This window comes from Lepisma saccharinum, chromosome 15, assembly GCF_977018435.1.
Source record: "Lepisma saccharinum chromosome 15, izLepSacc3.1, whole genome shotgun sequence".
NCBI lineage: Eukaryota > Metazoa > Arthropoda > Insecta > Zygentoma > Lepismatidae > Lepisma > Lepisma saccharinum.
In genome coordinates this window covers 41,734,458-41,752,651 of record NC_139243.1, presented here as the reverse complement: position 1 = coordinate 41,752,651, position 18,194 = coordinate 41,734,458, and the positions used below count along the sequence as shown (strand labels likewise).

Genomic DNA, 18,194 nt, shown 5'->3' with positions numbered 1-18,194 from the left:
TTACCAAAAATATATACCTCTAACAATAATACATAATCCAAAGTGAAATACCTAGTCATATCATAAATTATGTTACAAAGCTTTGACAGGGATGGCAACACTGGTTGGCAAGGTAACCCTACAATGTTGGATCAAACTACAACCAGTATCATTGTGTGTTTGGCTGTGGTAGCGGAGAGGTGAATTTCACTGCGAGTCGAATGGAGTGGGGGTGTATACGAGAACCATGTGGCAGTAATTGTACTGCACAAAGTTGGCAAATCACCATCAAACATTTTCAACACCCTGAAAAAGCTGAATATTAGCAGGATGTTGGTGCATCCGACCATCAACAGATACTGTGAGACAGGGACAATTGAGGAAAGGTAGGCCTAGCAGCGTGAGGTGCCAGAAGCTCGTGAAAGTAGTGGCGGTGCGGATTCGATGAAATCCTGTCAGGAAACAAGCAGTGATGGCTCGAGAGCTGAACATTTCGAAAAAGTCGATATTGCATGTGCTCCGAAGTGACCTTGGACTCTGCGCTTATCGACGAAATACTGGTCACTTCCTCACTCCACGGCTTAAGGTCCAGAGGGAGCAGAAAACAAAAAGACTCCTTCAGCGTTACGCAAATGGTGGCCACAGGAGGATTCTTTTCACGGACGAAAAAAACCTTCACAATTGAGGAGTCTTACAATCGTCAAAACAACTGTGTTTATGCCTCGACATCCCAGGAAGCTCGTGAAAACACGCCACGGATCCTCAGAGGCCATCATCCCGCCTCAGTGATGGTTTGGTGGGGGATTTCGTATGATGGCACAACTTACCTCCACTTCTGTAAAAATGGTGTGAAAACATCTGCAAATGTGTACCAAGCAACAATGTTGGAGCCACTTGTGAAATCATTGACCCGCACCATGTTCAACAATGAGCCATGGAGCTCCCAGCAGGACTCAGCACTGGCCCACAAGGCAAAGACCACACAGGAGTGGATTCAGAGGAATGTGCCAGATTTCATTGCTCCGGCTGATTGGCCCTCCAGCAGCCTCGACCTCAGCCCATTGGACTACAGGTTGTGGTCCGTTTTGGAGCGCATGTTCTGTAGGAAGAGGCATCCAAACCTTGGGAGTCTGAAGTGATCTCTTGTGAAGGCAGTGGCGTACTTTTCCCTTGAGACCGTGCGTGCTGCAATCGAAGACTGGCCTCAAAGACTTCGGGGCCTGTGTGAAAGCCAGAGGTGGCCATTTTGAACAGTGATTGGTGCTCTGTGTTGGCAAGACCTGTACCTTTGTATCATCCAAATATTAATACATTAGCTTGCTCACTGTGCCTGTAGTTCATTATTAACTTTGTAACAGAATTAATGATATGACTAGGTACATTCAGTACTTAAATACATTACACATGGACATATATAATGTTTACATATCATTACAAGCATTAATTTTTTTAATGTTAATCATTACTTTAAATATAGTAACAACTGATGGAGTAATGGAAGAGGCCAGAAAAAATCCATTTAATCACAAACAATGCATCTCTTGTTTCTACATTTCACCTTATTTCAAGTTCCTATGCATTCATATGTTGGATATGCATGTTTTTAATAGATATATCAATCTGACAAATGCACTTTGCTCTTATTTAATATACTGATGATTTGGATTTCTATTTAAAAGATTATTTAATTTTATATAATTTATCTAACAAATATAATGTGTCATATTTTTTTGATTCCAGTCATTTATGTGGTCCACCTCCCATTCTTCATTTAAGTCTGCGAGTCTATGTGAATTTCAATTCTCTCCTGATTTCAAGTTGATGTCATTTGAAAAAATACAGGGATTATTTGCTCCACTGTCTTCCATATGTAGGCGTAGCTAGAACTTCCGATTTAGATGCTCCCAAAGTTAAAATTAATAATGAAATTATTCAAAAGGCTGATCTGTTGGGGTGCTAAGACACCAGGGGTTCCAGGTTCGAATCATAGCCTGGGCATGGGTGTTATTTGTGAGTGTTCCTTCATGAATTTCAACATATCATCACTTATCCTCATCTTTGTGATTAGCCGAAAGTGCAAAAATGCAAAGTAAAATAAACCAATCATTCAAAAGGTTTGAAAATTCAGCTAACATCATGATGAATTTAGAGGACTCTAGTCTTCTCTTTCCAATATATTTATTCCATTTTTATATGCTGAATAAACAAAATAAATTACCTTGTATTTAAATTCACACTGGGTAATTTATCGAGATAATAATCATAATAATAATGAAACCTTTTAAAATTTTACTCTACGTCGCTGTTTTCTCTAGAAGTAAGTTGTCTTTGTTGCCTCATGGACAGCTCTTGCTTATAATTAAAAGGGAAAAAGTTGACACAAGGAATGTATGAAGCAAATGCAGATTAGAGATAAAAAAATATTAACTGCTCCACCTATCCTAAAACTGCACTGATTGCCTTTCCCAGTAAATTATTGTTACATGAATGTTGTTAAGTGATACTGAAAGTTGCATAGGCTACCACACGTTATTCTTATTACACTGACAATCTTTCAACTTAGTTACTGTTCCCAAAACTCTACTTTTAATTTCTACACAAACTGAGTGTAAACCAAACACAGTAGACCATTAAGGTGTTCATGGGCACACCTCGTGGTTCTGTCTATTCTTCCAATGCTATGAATCCAATCAGTTGCTGGTAGTTTGCCACTTGCTCATGACACTGAGTTCCATGGGTGATAGCTGTCGCCTCCTCTGATTCATCATGGATGGTTCAAGTGGATTTTCCGTGCTACTAAATTTTGTGGAGACTATGCTTAAGACACGACAAATTATTAACATTCACTAACTTGTTGCGGGATGCTATCACAGTTATTCAGAAGTCAAGGGAATAACTGGTAACCAGAAGATCCATATTTAGTTCTATGGAAGGAGTGCAAAAGAGCTATTACACAGTTCTTTATGTTGCCAGAGTTGAGGGGTGTCTTGTTTTTGCAGATCTGTTGAAAGTGTGAGTGTGAGGGGAGAGGGGTGTATGTAATATTTTGTGTGTCTATATTTCCGTTTGGAATTTATAAATACATATGTGTTAAGTAGTTATTTCATAATACCAAGTATTTACATAGTCTCCTCAATGCAGATGTCTTTTCATATGCTACCATACGTTATTCCCATTTTAATCTAAAATTATATTTATTTTCCCACAACATTTTTGGTCCTTATCTTAAATTTTTGTTTTCGAAAGTTGTCAGTGCCTCCAGTTTTGTTACAAAATTATGAAAATACTAGCATTCCTTCGCTGATCCATTCACAAGTGATTTGAATATATTATAGTCATTCACGATTTTTTTTCTCAACATGTTTGTTTTTAGACACTAACTACTACCTTTTGCAAGTAGAAAGCTTATAAAATTTTCTACCTTGAATGCCTCAAAGTGGCTCTGAAAAATTTTTAATACTTTGTCCCCCACTTGTTTCTTTATCCATTTGAAACAACACATGCCATCTATTTGCTTGGAACAGCAGCAATTATCATCTCGATGATTTTCTTTGAGATAAGCAAGGCAGTTCTTTTGGTAATGGTCACATTTCATAATGTAAGCCACTATGTTGTTGTTATGATCCATGATTTCCTGGAACAAACCTTCAAGAAGGATACTTACATCATCATCATCATTGCAATTGAGAAATAGTTCCTCATCTGTTTCTAAGACGATGGACGTTTGTTCACTTTTCATTTCCAACACAAGCACTTTTAAGATTTCAAATTTGTCATATTTTGCAGATTCATGCAGAGAAGTTCCTCCGTGCAGATTCTTTTGAGCCAGGTAGAAGGCAACACTTCCTTTGTTTTCCCTGATTATGTTGAGAAGAAAGTAAAGTAAATCCAGGTCACCATGCCTGGCAGCAAAGTGAAGGAGTGACTCCTTCATTACTTCCTCTGGGAAAAGTGCTGGATACAAAACCACTTTCTCTTGCTTGAGTCTTCGTAGAAGGAATTTCACAGAGTTCTCTAAATTGAGTGCTGCTGCAAAGTGCACCATGGTCTCAAGTGACTCAAATGGTTGGAAAATGTAATAAGCAATATCAAGTTTTACCTCAACTAGTTTACGAAATGCTTTCTCCAAGAACATGTCGTTCTGCAATAGGAGAGCTAGCAATATCGCCTCATGAAGGAATTCTCCATTCAACCAAGACTGCAAAAGAGTGGAAAGTGCATACTTGATATTGTTGTTATCCAGCATTGAATTCATTTTAATGATCGGAATATAGGATATTCCTCTTATTAGTTTCTCTATTATTATTCTAAAACAGGCTAATTGTCGTGGTAAAATATTATCTTGCCACTCGATGCCAGAAAAACGAACATGTCGTAACAGACTTGAGTGATCTAATTTGTCAAGAAATAACTCAACAACTTCAGCATGCCCATTATCTGCAGCCATTTTAAGCCAGTCACTTACTTCTTTGAATTCAGAAGTGTGAGTCGCTGACAGCTGGAGGTCTTCAAGAATTACTTCAAGCGCTCTTGGTTTTCCTTCTTTGCAAAAATATCTAATGGATTCTAATTTCTCATTGGCTGTAAAAGTAAATTGTATGTGCTTTGATAGAAATACCGAACATATTTCCCATTTCCTAAGCTTCACAGCGACTTCCATCGGGGTGAGCTCAAGTAGTTTGTCTACTATTGTTACGTCACAGTCTCTGCTGAGCAAGAACTCAAGAGCCTCCAAGTGTCCTCGAGTTGCTGCTAGGTGACAGGGAGTTCTGCCCAGAGCATCTTGTTGGTTAATTTCTGCTCCATTATCCAATTGTTCTCTAATTGCCTCTGTGTCATTTGAAAGTGCTGCGGCATGAATTCTGCTTGTATATAAAGCACTATCTACAAAGATTGGAATGAGGGAATTACTGTAGTTCAATAAATAACCCTTTATTGCTTTCCAGAAGTTCTTGCAGTGTACATTTTTTGTTAAGATATGCACAATGTGCAATGCGAAGAAGTACTCTGCAAAAGTCCTGTGAAGAAAGGAAGTTATTCCTCCCTCCGACTTCTGTAATATTCCAATACTAAGAATGTGCTCCTCTTCCAGCAACCATAGTGTTTTTGGCTTTGTTCTTAGGCAGCAGTCACACCGGACCTCAGAGTTTGGTAGCAGTTCATTAAGGGCTACTTCCATAGCAAAATTCCTATGCTCCTCGAGGATAATTTTGTTGGTGTTATCCTTTATTTTAGCATCATTTATCATCTTATAGTCCTGGGCCAAATCCTTGTACTTCTTTTGTTCAAAGCTTTTATAAAGCATGAATAAGTTAGAAGCATGAAATGTTATAGGCTCACATAGAACATCTTCCATATTTGAATGTCTTCTACAGGTTTCTTCATACATCTCACAAAGCAACATTTCCTGCAAAGGAATCCCTATTAAACTCTGAATCCCATCATCAACTTTTTCAGAGAAAGTTTTCACCAGCTCTCGTGCATATACATGAATACGCTCTGACTTTTCCTCGGTGGAAGAAATGCCCAAATTCCTAATCCATGTTTCTGCAAGGACTTTCTCCTGTTCAGTTGTGGTAAATGGCTTCAAGCGGTAAGCAAAGGATGAAGTTGCCTCCTCTAACTCCTCCTTGAAATGCAGTCTCGATGTTATTATTACCTGTCCATGCAAGTTCTCCTTCAGTTTCTGTAGAAGTAGAAGCACTTTCTCTCTCTCTTCCATTGATGTGATCTCGTCGTATCCATCCAAGAGAATAAGGAAATTCCCTTTTTCTTGAAGGCTGTGTTGAAACAGGACCTTTGAGATTGAAGTCTCTTCTTCCAGGAACACACCACTCCAACAATTGGCATATTCAGAGAAACTGTAGTTTGAATTCAGACCAGGAAGTTTGTTGACCATATCTTTCAGGCGGATATTGACAACCCATCGATTGCTGTGCTTCCTCTTCTCTTCTTCTGCTATGTGGTAGAGTAGAGTGGTCTTCCCCATACCTGGTTCTGCGACAAGTACAGAAATTGGCTTTTTTACAATTTCCGAATTTGTTACTATTTTATACTTACATAAGAATTTCTGCAGTCGTTGGATTGAGCCACATGTGTAAAGCCACTGTAAACGAATAATTCCCTTATTATCTGCAAAAATCATTACGCTGTGGATATTGCTGTGTGGGGCTGAATGGTGGAGAGCCACAAGATATTCATAGTCTTCCTCCTGATTCACTATGTGGATGTTTCCTTCTGATTCAGGCAATTTAACACCGAAGAAATTTGAAAGCACTACAGAACAATGTCCATAATCAACTGAATTGCCAAAGAGCTGCACCATTTCTTGTGAAATCACTATAAAAAACACATCATCTTTTAATTGAACTAAACACTCTGGTAGCAAAACATTTTGGGAATAAAGTCTGCGAGGAACAAATGTATGTAACTTTTCTTTCACACTATTTACAGGCTTTCCTGCAATGATGCTTGATGCAGATGCTAATGTCTCTAAATCAAGGGAGGTGAACGATGGTTTGGCAGTTTCCTTGATTAGTTCCTTAAAGGGTACAGAAATGCCTTGAAAGGTGACCATTTTCCCCATGATTGAACCTCGAGTTTCATCGATGAAGCTATCAAAAGAGTACCTGTCATCCTGCAGAAACTCAATTCCTCTGTGTGTTTCAAGCATCATTCTGAAGTTTCTTTCCCAAGAGTTGTTCAGTATGAAAACAACTTTCGACACCTTATTGTCTTCTGTGGTTTGACAAAACCTGCTGGTCAAGGAGTCCAGGACTGATTTATTTTCCTCACTATTGTCTATACTTTCAAGCAATATTATTATTATTGCATTTGTGTTGAGAGGAAGATAAGAAATGACTTGACTTTTCACTTTTTTCAGTTCTTCAAAATGCACCACATAAGTTTTTGCACACACACTTGCTACCTGAGTTAATTTGTTGCAACAAAGCTTTATGCTCTCTGTGCTTACACTTATAATACCCACATTGTTGTTGAGATGACTGTCTAGGTGGTTGCAGGGAGCAAATGTAACATCATGTAACATTACAGATTTCTTACAAGTTTCAGATAGCACGTGCAGTATATTTTCAGCAGCATCACTTTCTGTGAAATATTCAGCTCTTCTGATATCTTTCAAGAACCAATTTTCTAAATTGTTGCACATTTCATATCTTAAAGTTTCTGGATTAATACCTATGTTCACCTCCCTCACTCTCTCCTGCAAAATATTGCCCAGTTGATCATATGTAGGTTGACCCACAGCAAATCTGAAATGTTTCAAGAAGCCATCTATGTTCTCATCTGTTGCACCATTTATCTTCTTTAGGTGATTTCTAATAAAGCCGAAAGGTTGCAACTCGTAAATGGAGTGTTTACTCATGTCCAAAATATCGTTTTCTACAGTTACCTTTTTGAATGTAAGAGCATTATTTCCAAAGGCCATCACTCCGGATATTTCCCCTGTGTGATTGTTGTCAAAATCAAGCATTGCAGGTGTGTATATAATGAAAGTCTTCCCAGCATTCCCGTTGTAATCCCCCTGACTGCTAATGGATAGATATGACTTAAAGTACTTCCTGAGACTGAAGTCTCCCTTTTGATCAAACAGAATATCATGGTAAGTAATTGTTGCTCCTGTTTTCCTGTGCTTTGCTTGAAGAAACCAGCAGGTATATTTCTCCTTTTGAAGAATTTTGAAGACTAGGTCATCAAACTTTTCAGCAGATATATCTTCAGTTGAAAGATTGTAGCGAATTCCTTCTTTCTTCAGAGCTGAAATCACAAACAATGCTGCTATCCTCATGTGATACTCTATGCCTCTTCGAGCTTTACAATTACGTGACTCCTTATGGAACCCCTTTTTTCTATCTTCATACAAAATCTTTGATTTTTCATCCATTGTGAATATATTTATGCAATGTCTGTTAATTTTTAATCTCTCTCTTCCTGATTTTTTACATTGTCTAAACCTCGATGTTGACAATGCTAAGCTGTCTTCTTTGATATTCTATGCCTTTGCATTTCAACAACAGTTCCCTGAAACAGAAAAAGAAAGTTAAAAAATTGCACACCAACATATAACGATTTTAAATATTAATTGCTTCTTTTTTTCAAAAAAAATAAAAATAAAAAGACGTATACGTGTGGTATTATGTATTTCATTTTCACCCCTTTCTCTAGCAAGCATTTCGCAATTTCATTACTTGTCAATGAAGTTGAATTTTCGTAGAGGTCTTTGGAACATCACATCACATGTTATAAATCTTGATTGGATATTGAAAATTAGTGTGCCCAGGTGAATAGTTTTGTTTTGGAGTTTCTTAAAGAATGATCATGGATTCAAGGAAATAATAGTGAATATGCTAAAAGCTGCCATTATTATGACAGTTCATTGAAAATGAACACATTATATTGGTCCCATCTTAATGTAATATCAACAATTTTACACAATGCATGGACCTTGCAATGAATTTCTGGCACTAAAATTGGGACATGCTATAGTGAAGTGAGTAAGCCACGATAGAAAAGAAAAGTTATTTCCAAAGTGCAAGGTCTCCTTAACATGCTGAAAAGTATAAGCAAAGGATAGTGTGACAGCTGCTTTTTATCCATGTTTATTTTTACTTGGTACAAGAACTTTTTTACACCTTAGTAACATTTTCCGAATACTGAACATTCATGGCTGAAGATGTTTTCTTGTCTAATGTTTAAAAAATATCCATATAGACAGGGTTGGCATGTTTAAAACACTTTGTTTTAAATGTTTAAAACACACGGCTTTGTTTTTTACAAATGTTTTAAACGTTTAAAACAATGTGTTTTAAACGTTTTTTTAGAAGTGTTTAAAACATATTTTGGTACTTGATATTTTATAGTCTGTTATATTTTTTTTTTGTTTGGCAACCCTGTCTTTTCATTGAATCTGTGTAAATTATTCTGTGCTTTACGGGTATCACTTATCGCACACAACACTTGAGCAATCTTATGTTCTGACGTCAAAGAAGAAGGCTTTTTAATTTGGCCGAGTCTGCTGCCACGCACGTGTCAGCAGTAAGAATAAGCATCAAATTTGCTCCTGCCACGTAATTCATCTGCTAAGAGGATGTTACAAATCTTAAGAACAGATTAAGATGAGAGAAATTCAAGTTTATGATTAGTGGGAATGAATGTACAGGTAATTTTTCTTTAGAAAGCATTTAGCGATATTATTTTAATGCTAACGGAACCTAACCTAACTACGAGAGCATTTAGGTTTATTATTAGAAGAATGCTAAGGGACCTAATCTTAAAACATTTTTGTGAAAGAAATCGCTACAACTTCACAGTATGTGTTATGATGAAATCATGCTGCCATGTGCATCTCTTTTGAGGTTCCAGCAGAAAAAGAACGTGGCAGCAGACAGTACCTATTAATTTTAGGCTAAATGCCTACGTTGTTAGGTTAGGTTAGGTTAGGTAGGCTAGCTATGTATGCACAAGGTAGCAAAACTGTTGTGCGACAAGAAAGACGCGTGCTTTACTTTAGAAATCGAAACTGTTCAGTTCTTTGTTTCGTACCGTCCTGTAAGTTTGAGACTGGTGGAAGCTGGAAACTAATATCTGAATACACAATGTGTGATTTTGATTATGCCGTGATTTTTTTCTCCTGCAATACGATTCATTGGTTTGTATAACTGAATGAAGCGCAGGTGCTTACTTTTAGTAACATAATTTTGTACTTGGAAAGAAAAAATGATCTGGAGAATCTTTTATGACACTGCAGGTTGTTTTCTGCTATATAAACTGTTCAGACAGCAGGAAATATTTCACCCTGATTTTTCCAGGACGAGGATAGTAATTCTATAATATTTTGTTTCTGAAATTTAGATGAATATGAATCCTAACCTACTTCAGCAGTGGCGGGAAAAGGGGGGCTATTACCCCCAACTTTTGTCCCTGTAGTAGAGGAGTGCGGAGAGGAGACCGGGATCGGGAAAAAAAAATATGTAATTGCAGTATATTATCATAGCCGGTCCTATGGAGAGGCAACTCGGGCCCCGCGCCAAATAAAATAACTATTTACATTCAGTTTTTACGAGTTTATAGGATGCTGGTGCTTCCAATTAAGAAACTAATCTCATTTTTCTTGACTTCACGGATTCTTTTCACAGACTTAAATATATTGAAAATCACTGAAATCATATTACAAACAAAGAACTACATAAGATTCGTGTTCAAATATTTTAATAACAAGTTGTTAATGTGTACTATTAGTTTAATTATAGAATGAAACCATGAAGTGAGATTATTATTTTACATGAAAGAGCATTTCACAACAGCGTCAAAATTCAATGCAAAGTAAACAAAAGAGAATTATGATAAACCGTTATTGGTTATGATAAAAAATTGACACTTTGTATGTAGACAATGTAACCTGCAAGGAAAGGAATGTGAAATGCTGTTTTGAACGACACCTGTTCTTTTAACAATGCCAACTTCCGTGGCGGCCCTGAGATTTGCGAGGCCCTAAACCCTATAACATTGTGTACATTTTTCTATTTCATTATTTATATAATAAAAATCTACCATAAAATACCAAAGCTAAGGTACAATCACGGACACTTTTGGCGAATAGCAACATATCGCGAGGCCTTGGGCGAGATTAGAATGCTAGAACCCCATCCGTTCTTTAAATTTGAAATCTCATTGTGAATCGATACAAAACTTTCAGAGATACGTCAGCAATTTATCATATTTAAATAATAATAAATTACTGACGAAAATGATATTTAATAATTTGACTCACCCTAAAAATGTCTTTCTGTTTTCCGGGAGCTGAAATCTGAAGCTGTAGCAAGGAAGGAAGAACTGCTAATATTAACCTACCCTCCTTGAGTTCGAAACAACGTAAGCATTTAAATGCCTCACACCTCGCTCTGCGGAAATTAGAGGTGCTTTATTGTTAACATATTAAAATTGAGAGTGTAAGGACAAGAGAAAGAAGAAAATACAAGACAGAGTGCTTTTTATTCAAGAAAATAATAAATGGATCAAAATGTCAAAGCAAGTTATCGTGAATTTTTGCGTAAAGGTTTCACTTGAGAAATGTGACACTATTTTTTACTTTTTTCAGGCCCCCATAAGCTTAGGTCTGCCCGCCTGTATGTTACGCCCCTGATTTGACGTATTATAACGTTTACCTAGAATTTAAAGCCAGATAAAAGTGAATGTTTTAATTTTATTGCCTGCAAAAATTATCCTTTTGCATCTTTTCCCTCACTTCTATGTAATACATCAACCCTATGGACATAAGTGCATTCACGGACTCTTCTGGCTTGTAAACAACCCCATTGACTTTCAGCGGGATCGTTACAACCAAGAACTGTCCGTGACTGTACATGTTTCATGCAGCTACTCAAAGCACTTTATACACTTCATCCAGTCAGTCAACATCTAATGTGGTACAGTGGTAATCTTAAAAGCATGTAATTTTTTTTCTGAACCCAGGCTTGGGAGTTGCTAGTAGTGGGTTTTTAACATTAGATTTCCGTTCACATAGATCCCTTCTGCGTCAAAAGTTTAACAGTGTTTAACTTTTTCTAGTGCTATGGTGCAACACCATCAGTTTGACGCCTAAGACTGCAGAGGAAAATTATGCCTTGAAGATTCGAGACAATCTCACCCTTCAAGAAGAATCCAAAGTGCAGAGTTGTCCACATGAGCCAGGGACGTCGGAACTTATTTTGGAGGGGGTGGGGGAGGTTTTCAAATCTATCAACCAGTTTTTACAATCTCATCCCCCCATATTTAATTTATGTAATAAATATTATACACTATGTTGCCATTCGTCACCGGACACCCCATACCAGAACGTTAATCCGGTCGCAGCACCACATCAGAGTAGTAGGATTGGCTATAGGATAAGCACCACTTATAAGTGTAGAAAAGGAGAGGCTATTTGATTGAACAATCCGATTTGCCCATACTTAAAACAATGGCAAGAGGGGCTTATACCCCAATTCTTCAGGTGTGATATGCTCTGAATTTTTAAGAATTTTGAATTCTAGTGTAGAAAAGGTGAAGCCTCTCAGACAGATTTGCCTATACTTAAAACAAAGGCAAAAGGGGCTTATACCCCAATTCTTCAGGTGTGATATGCTCTGAAGAAGTGTAGAAAAGATGAAGCCCCTTAGACATATTTGCCTATACTTAAAACAATAGCAAGTTCCCATTTCATCTTATTGTTCACAGTGTATTTTTCTGTCAAAATCCCAAGAATCTTGAATCCCCCCCCCCCAGACAGATTCGGCCATGTGTGTAAAAGCTATATCTGTGTGATTGTTGTTTATAAACTTGTCAAAAATATGGCTTTTTTGTATGAAAACATGCAATCCTGAATACAATTCTGGTTTTGTCTTGTTCTGTTAATATAAACACAAGTGAGACTTACAGAATATTTATTGCACAGTTCAAAATCCAATTTTGAATTGTATTTAGTTGATATAGAGATGAGGTTTTAAACCTGGTGAAGTGTGTTGTACATCAGCATAATAGAGCAAAACTATCACCAAAACCTAGTTACTGCTGTTGTTTGGGTATAAAAGCACCAGCTCAGCCACTAACTGCTGAACCCAACTGATATTTTGTATAGAATTTTGATTTGAACCCCAAGAAATTTTATATAATAAACAACAACAAAAATGCCAAAACAAAAATATTGCAATCAGTGTAATAAAAATATATCTAGTTCTCATTGGGCTAGGCATTGCCGTATTTGTGACTCTAAGAAATGCAGAAAAACTACTAAAATGTGTCCAAGATGCCATAAAATATTAAGCAAGGCATATTACAAATGGCATAAGTGTAATTCTTATGTACAGTCATCAACATTGCCCCCACAACCAAACATTGCCCCCACAACCATCTACATCTGGTCTGAAAAGGAAGCATGAAGCACCTGTTAATGCTGGGCCGGCAAAACATCCACGCTATGAACCACCTATCCATAGCAGTTTTAATGGCCAATTAAGGGATTATCGGTTTGTATCAGAGCCAAGATGTGGTATTGAGAATTTTTTGAACAGTATAAATCCTGATGTGCAGGCAATTCTAAATGCACAAAATGGCTCTTATAAGCTGTCCCTCAAATTGTTTACACAATATAAGAAGCCAAATGGCACAAAATTTACACAGCCCCACATAACAGAAACAGTACCGGTATATTCAAATGCAAATTCAGACAAAATAATAAGCAGTTTGATAGATCAATTGAATATTAAACACTCTGAATTTGCTGCAAAAGAGTCAGGATGGAGCCTATGCGGATCTCCACACAAGTTATATGTTAATATTTCTGAATTCAGCCCATTACAAGGATCTACATATCTGCCATTACCTGCCAATATTAAAAACAAAAGAGCCGTGGTTAATATAGAAAATACCGACCAGAAATGCTTTTTGTGGTGTATTTTAGCTGCTTTGTATCCAGTTTCAAGGAATCCTCAGAGAATAACTTATTATAAACAACATGAACATGATTTTGATGAAGCAATGGAGGGTTTAGAATATCCAATGTCTCTTCAGAATATTGATAAATTTGAAAAAAAGGCCAGGAATATCAATGGCAAACAATTATCTATTAATGTTTTTATTTGTTCTACTGGCCGTGGCAATTGTTTGATAGAACCTCTCAGAATCAGTACATTTGATGATGAATCTGCTATTCCGATTGATTTGCTCTTAATTGAAGGGGATGGCACATATCATTACACTCTGATACATAATCTTGAAGCTTTAGTGAGAAAGCAAATAGACAAATCCAATACAATATTCAAGTTGTGCAGAAGATGTTTAAGTGTATTTGATGGCAGGAAAATGGTGAATGGGGTTCGGGAAGTGAATGCAGAAATTGCCAAAAACAAGTTAATTGAGCATCTGAAATACTGTGGCAACTATAAACCTGTTCATATGGTGATGCCAATGCCAAGTGAAAATGCAGAATTCAAAAAGTTTGAAGCCTTGTCGGAACACCCAGCATATATAGTTTGTGATTTTGAATCAAATCTCAAACCTCTTGCATTCTGCAATCCAGATCCTGAAGAATCTTCAATTACACCATACCAGCTACATGAACCTTCCAGCTTTTATTATGTGATTGTACAGGATGGTGTAGTTAGTAAAAAAGATTCACACATGGGAGCAGATGCCATCAAAAAATTTGCACATAAAATAGAAAATAAGTGCCATGACATAGCATCTAATATCTTATTAAAATCAAAACCCATGTTGCCTTTAACAGAGAAACAGATTGAAGATTTCAACAATGCAGAAAAATGCCCGGTATGTGATTCTGAATTTTCAGATACAAAAATCAAAGTGAAACACCATTCTCATACAGATGGTAAATTCAAAATGGCCCTGTGTAATAGCTGTAATATTAAGATCAAGAGACCAAAATTTGTCCCCATATTTTGCCATGGAGCATCCAATTATGATTTTCATCATCTGATCAGATATGAGGGGTTTGACAAGCAGAATTTAAATATTTTAGCTGAAAATGATGAGAAATATATTGCTATTAGCAAAATAATTAAAGTTAATGGTGTTCCTATTCACATAAGATTTCTTGATTCTTACAGAATTTTATCGGCTAGCCTGGCTACACTGGCCACTCAATTATCTGATGATCAATTCAAAATCACATGTGCTTTGTTTCCAAATCAGGACCTGAAATTTATTAGGCGGAAGGGTGTATATCCATATGATTATGTTACAGATTTTTCTAAATTTGATGAGTGTTCTCTGCCACCACAACATGAGTTTTACAGCAAAATCAAAGCATCTGGAATCACTGATGAAGATTATCACCATGCCCAATTGATGTGGAACAATTTAAAATGCCAGACATTTGGTGATTATCACATGGCATATTTGAAACTTGATGTGACCCTCTTAGCTGATATATTGCAGGCATTCAGAAAATCTTCCATGCAAAATTATAGACTGGATCCAATATATTTTTACAGTGCCCCGGGCCTAGCATGGTCTTCAATGTTTTTAAATACTAAAATGCAATTGGATCTGATCCAAGATCAAGATATGTACTTGTTTATGGAGCAATGTATAAGAGGGGGCATGGTGCAATGTTCTCAGAGATATGCCAGAGCAAATAACAAATATATGCCTGATTATGATCCAGCACTGCAATCAAATTATATACTGTATGTGGATGCAAACAGCCTGTATGGTTATGCCATGATGAAAAAATTGCCACATGCAGGGCTTGAATGGGTTGAAGATTTCAATATTGAAGATCTTAAGGACTTTGATGACAGTGACTATGGCCTCTTCTTAGAGGTTGATCTGACAATTCCTGATGATTTACACAACAAATTTTCTGATCTGCCCCCAATTCCTGAGGTTAAGTGCTCACCTGGCTCTAAACAGAAGAAATTAATGATGACTCTGGAGCCAAAACAGGGTTATGTCATATATTACAAAAACCTCCAGTTCCTGATGCATCATGGTGTCCAAGTGAGCAAAGTTGGCAAAGTTTTGAGGTTCAGGCACTCAAGATGGTTGAAACCATATATTAATACAAACACAGAGCTTCGAACATCTGCAAAAAGCCAATTTGATAAGGCATTGTTTAAATTGATGGTCAATTCTGTGTATGGCAAAACTATTGAAAATGTCAGAAAACATACCGATGTTAAAATAATTACTGACCCCAGCCTGAGCAAAAAATTGGTTGCAAAGCCTAATTTCAATTATAGAAGAATTTATGATGAAAATATGGCACTTTTCAACATGAAAAAAACAAAAATTAAGTTTGATAAACCTATTTATGTAGGGGCTGTGATATTGGAATTGTCCAAATTACACATGTTAAAATTGTATTATGATGTGTTGAAACCTTTTTATGGTGATTGTGTAAAATTGATGTACATGGACACTGATAGTTTTGTTCTTGATATTCAAACAGAAGATGCATTGCTTGAATATTTTGATACCAGTGAACATTCAAAAATTCAACCCCACAACAAAAAGGTGCCTGGCAAGTTAAAAGATGAGACACTTGGTGATGTTATTGTGGCATTTGCTGGGTTAAGAGCCAAGATGTACAGTTTTGAAACATGTAGTGGTGTTGTTGCCAAAAAGGCCAAGGGCATTGGCAGAGTAACTGTTGAAAAAGAGCTTGAATTTGAAGATTATAAAAATTGCCTCAAATCATGTAGCACCATCAGAACATCAGAATCCAGAATTCAGAGTGAAGATCACTTATTGACTAGCAATATTGTAAGGAAAGTGGCTCTGGACCCACATGATGATAAGAGATACATTTTATCATGTGGCATACATACTTTACCATGGGGTCATTGTGATTTGAAAAGTGGGAATCAATGCCCAAACACAGAGCATGATTTGAAATAAATAAACATGCCTATGAACTTATTTGGGTTCAAAAAACAGGCTATTATGGAGCTGCCAACACCACAACCCTCTTCTGATATAATATCTAAACTGAGTGGCTTGTTAATTATTCATCTGAACAGCATACTTACAGATATTGATGATGAAACAGGCAAAATATTGTACATATTTAACAATAATTTAAATCATTACCAATTACCTGTAGGTGGGCAATTACAATTTATTACAACCCCTGAGGGCAATGTTAAAATTTCAGTAGGGAGAAATATTTATAGAATTAAGCATTCAAACATGATTTCTGGCACTGTTTATACTGTTTCTGCTGGTGGCTGCTTATATATTGAGGTCCCTGGATCATATGACAAGCTTATACCTTTTTTTATAGAATTAAGAATCAAATACTCTATAATAAATAACCAATAAATCAAAATGCCTAATGATATATTTGGCCATACAAGGCATGAAGATCACAGTGATGAGATTCTGATGCTTGATGTCAGAGTCAAGAAATTAAGAAGTGATTTACAAGCTTTACAAACCACACTCAATGCCAGTCTTCAATTAGAAATTACAAATTTGCAATCACAATGCATGGACCCTCTTCTTAAAATTGACTCAGAACTCAAATTGCTGCTTCAGAAATATACTGACTTGGCCACATTGGATAATTTTCAAAGTTTAGAAGAAGCTGTAGCAGCTCTTCAAGCCAAATTTAAGACCCAGGCTAACAACTCTGAGCAATTGAAACAGCAATTGGAAGAGCAAATAAATAATGTCCAGACACAGCTCCAAACAATTGTCAAAAGCATAAAATCACAAGAAGATTTTGATCTAGTGAGTTCCACTCTAAAGGAACAGATTCAGTCACTCCAAATACCTAATCTGGACCCTCTGAACAATGCCATAGCCGAGGTTAAAGAAAAAATTGAGACACTTGAAAATTTTATGAACAACTTGCCATCTTCTGATGCTTTGAATGCAATAACTCGCAGTGTGGCCAATATTAAGCTGCAACTTGAAACATATGAAGATTTTGGAAAAATTCAAAGTTCCATAACCCATCTTGAAGGTACAATAGCAGCAGTGCAAAGTGATTTGGCAAATGTACTAGAATCCCGCCTGCCCGGTATTGTAGATACCCTTGTTAGTGTCCAGCAACAAATCACAAAGCTTGAAAACCTCAACACTGAATCTGAGCTATCTCATTTTCATCACTTGATTGATGATATCCAAACAAAACTTGAAATTTTACAACAATCCACACCCACTCAGGCAGATATAGCCCTGCTCCAAGATGCTATGCAAAATGTGGCTGATGCTTCTGAATTAAACAATGTAAAATTGGCACTTGAATTTTTGCAAAATACAGTATCAAATCTGCCTACATCACAGGAACTTAAAAATATAAAAAGGGCAGTGAATCGCATATTGAAATCAGAAGATATCAAGAATATCCAGGCAGAGATCAAACATCTCACTCAGACAGTGGCCACTCTTCCAACTAATCAACATATTAATGAACTGCATGCCCTGTTTGAGGATATCAGAAGACAGGTCCATGATCTTACTGCTCAAAATTCAAAATTGGCAATTGTTGAAAATTTGCAACAAATTGTAGCTAATATCAAGCAACAGCTAGGGACCATGGAATCCAATCAAGCAAACGCTCTGTCTGTTTTTGCTACCCAGCTACAAGAAATTGTGCAACAATACAAGAAACTTGTTGTGGACATAAAAATCAAGCCAGGCCATGATGATGTTGTTAGAACTATCAATGAGCATCTTGAATCTGTAACGAG

General features: G+C 36.7%; 2 protein-coding genes across 2 annotated transcripts in view; one reads left to right on the top strand and one right to left on the bottom strand.

Annotated features, from left to right (window-relative positions):
- The first annotated feature begins 611 nt into the window (after positions 1-611).
- On the top strand, positions 612-1,118 carry LOC145999219 (uncharacterized). The gene has a single exon (XM_083136153.1). The coding sequence runs from the start codon at positions 612-614 to the stop codon at positions 1,116-1,118; it is 507 nt and encodes a 168-aa protein (XP_082992279.1).
- Positions 1,119-3,187: 2,069 nt separating this feature from the next.
- Positions 3,188-18,194, bottom strand: part of LOC145999464 (uncharacterized) — a 39,533-nt gene continuing 24,526 nt past the window's right edge. The window contains exon 3 of the mRNA XM_083136427.1: positions 3,188-8,019. Coding sequence (XP_082992553.1) covers positions 3,356-7,882 — 4,527 coding nt within the window. The 5' untranslated portion in view covers positions 7,883-8,019 and the 3' untranslated portion in view covers positions 3,188-3,355. The remainder of the gene's footprint in view (positions 8,020-18,194) is intronic.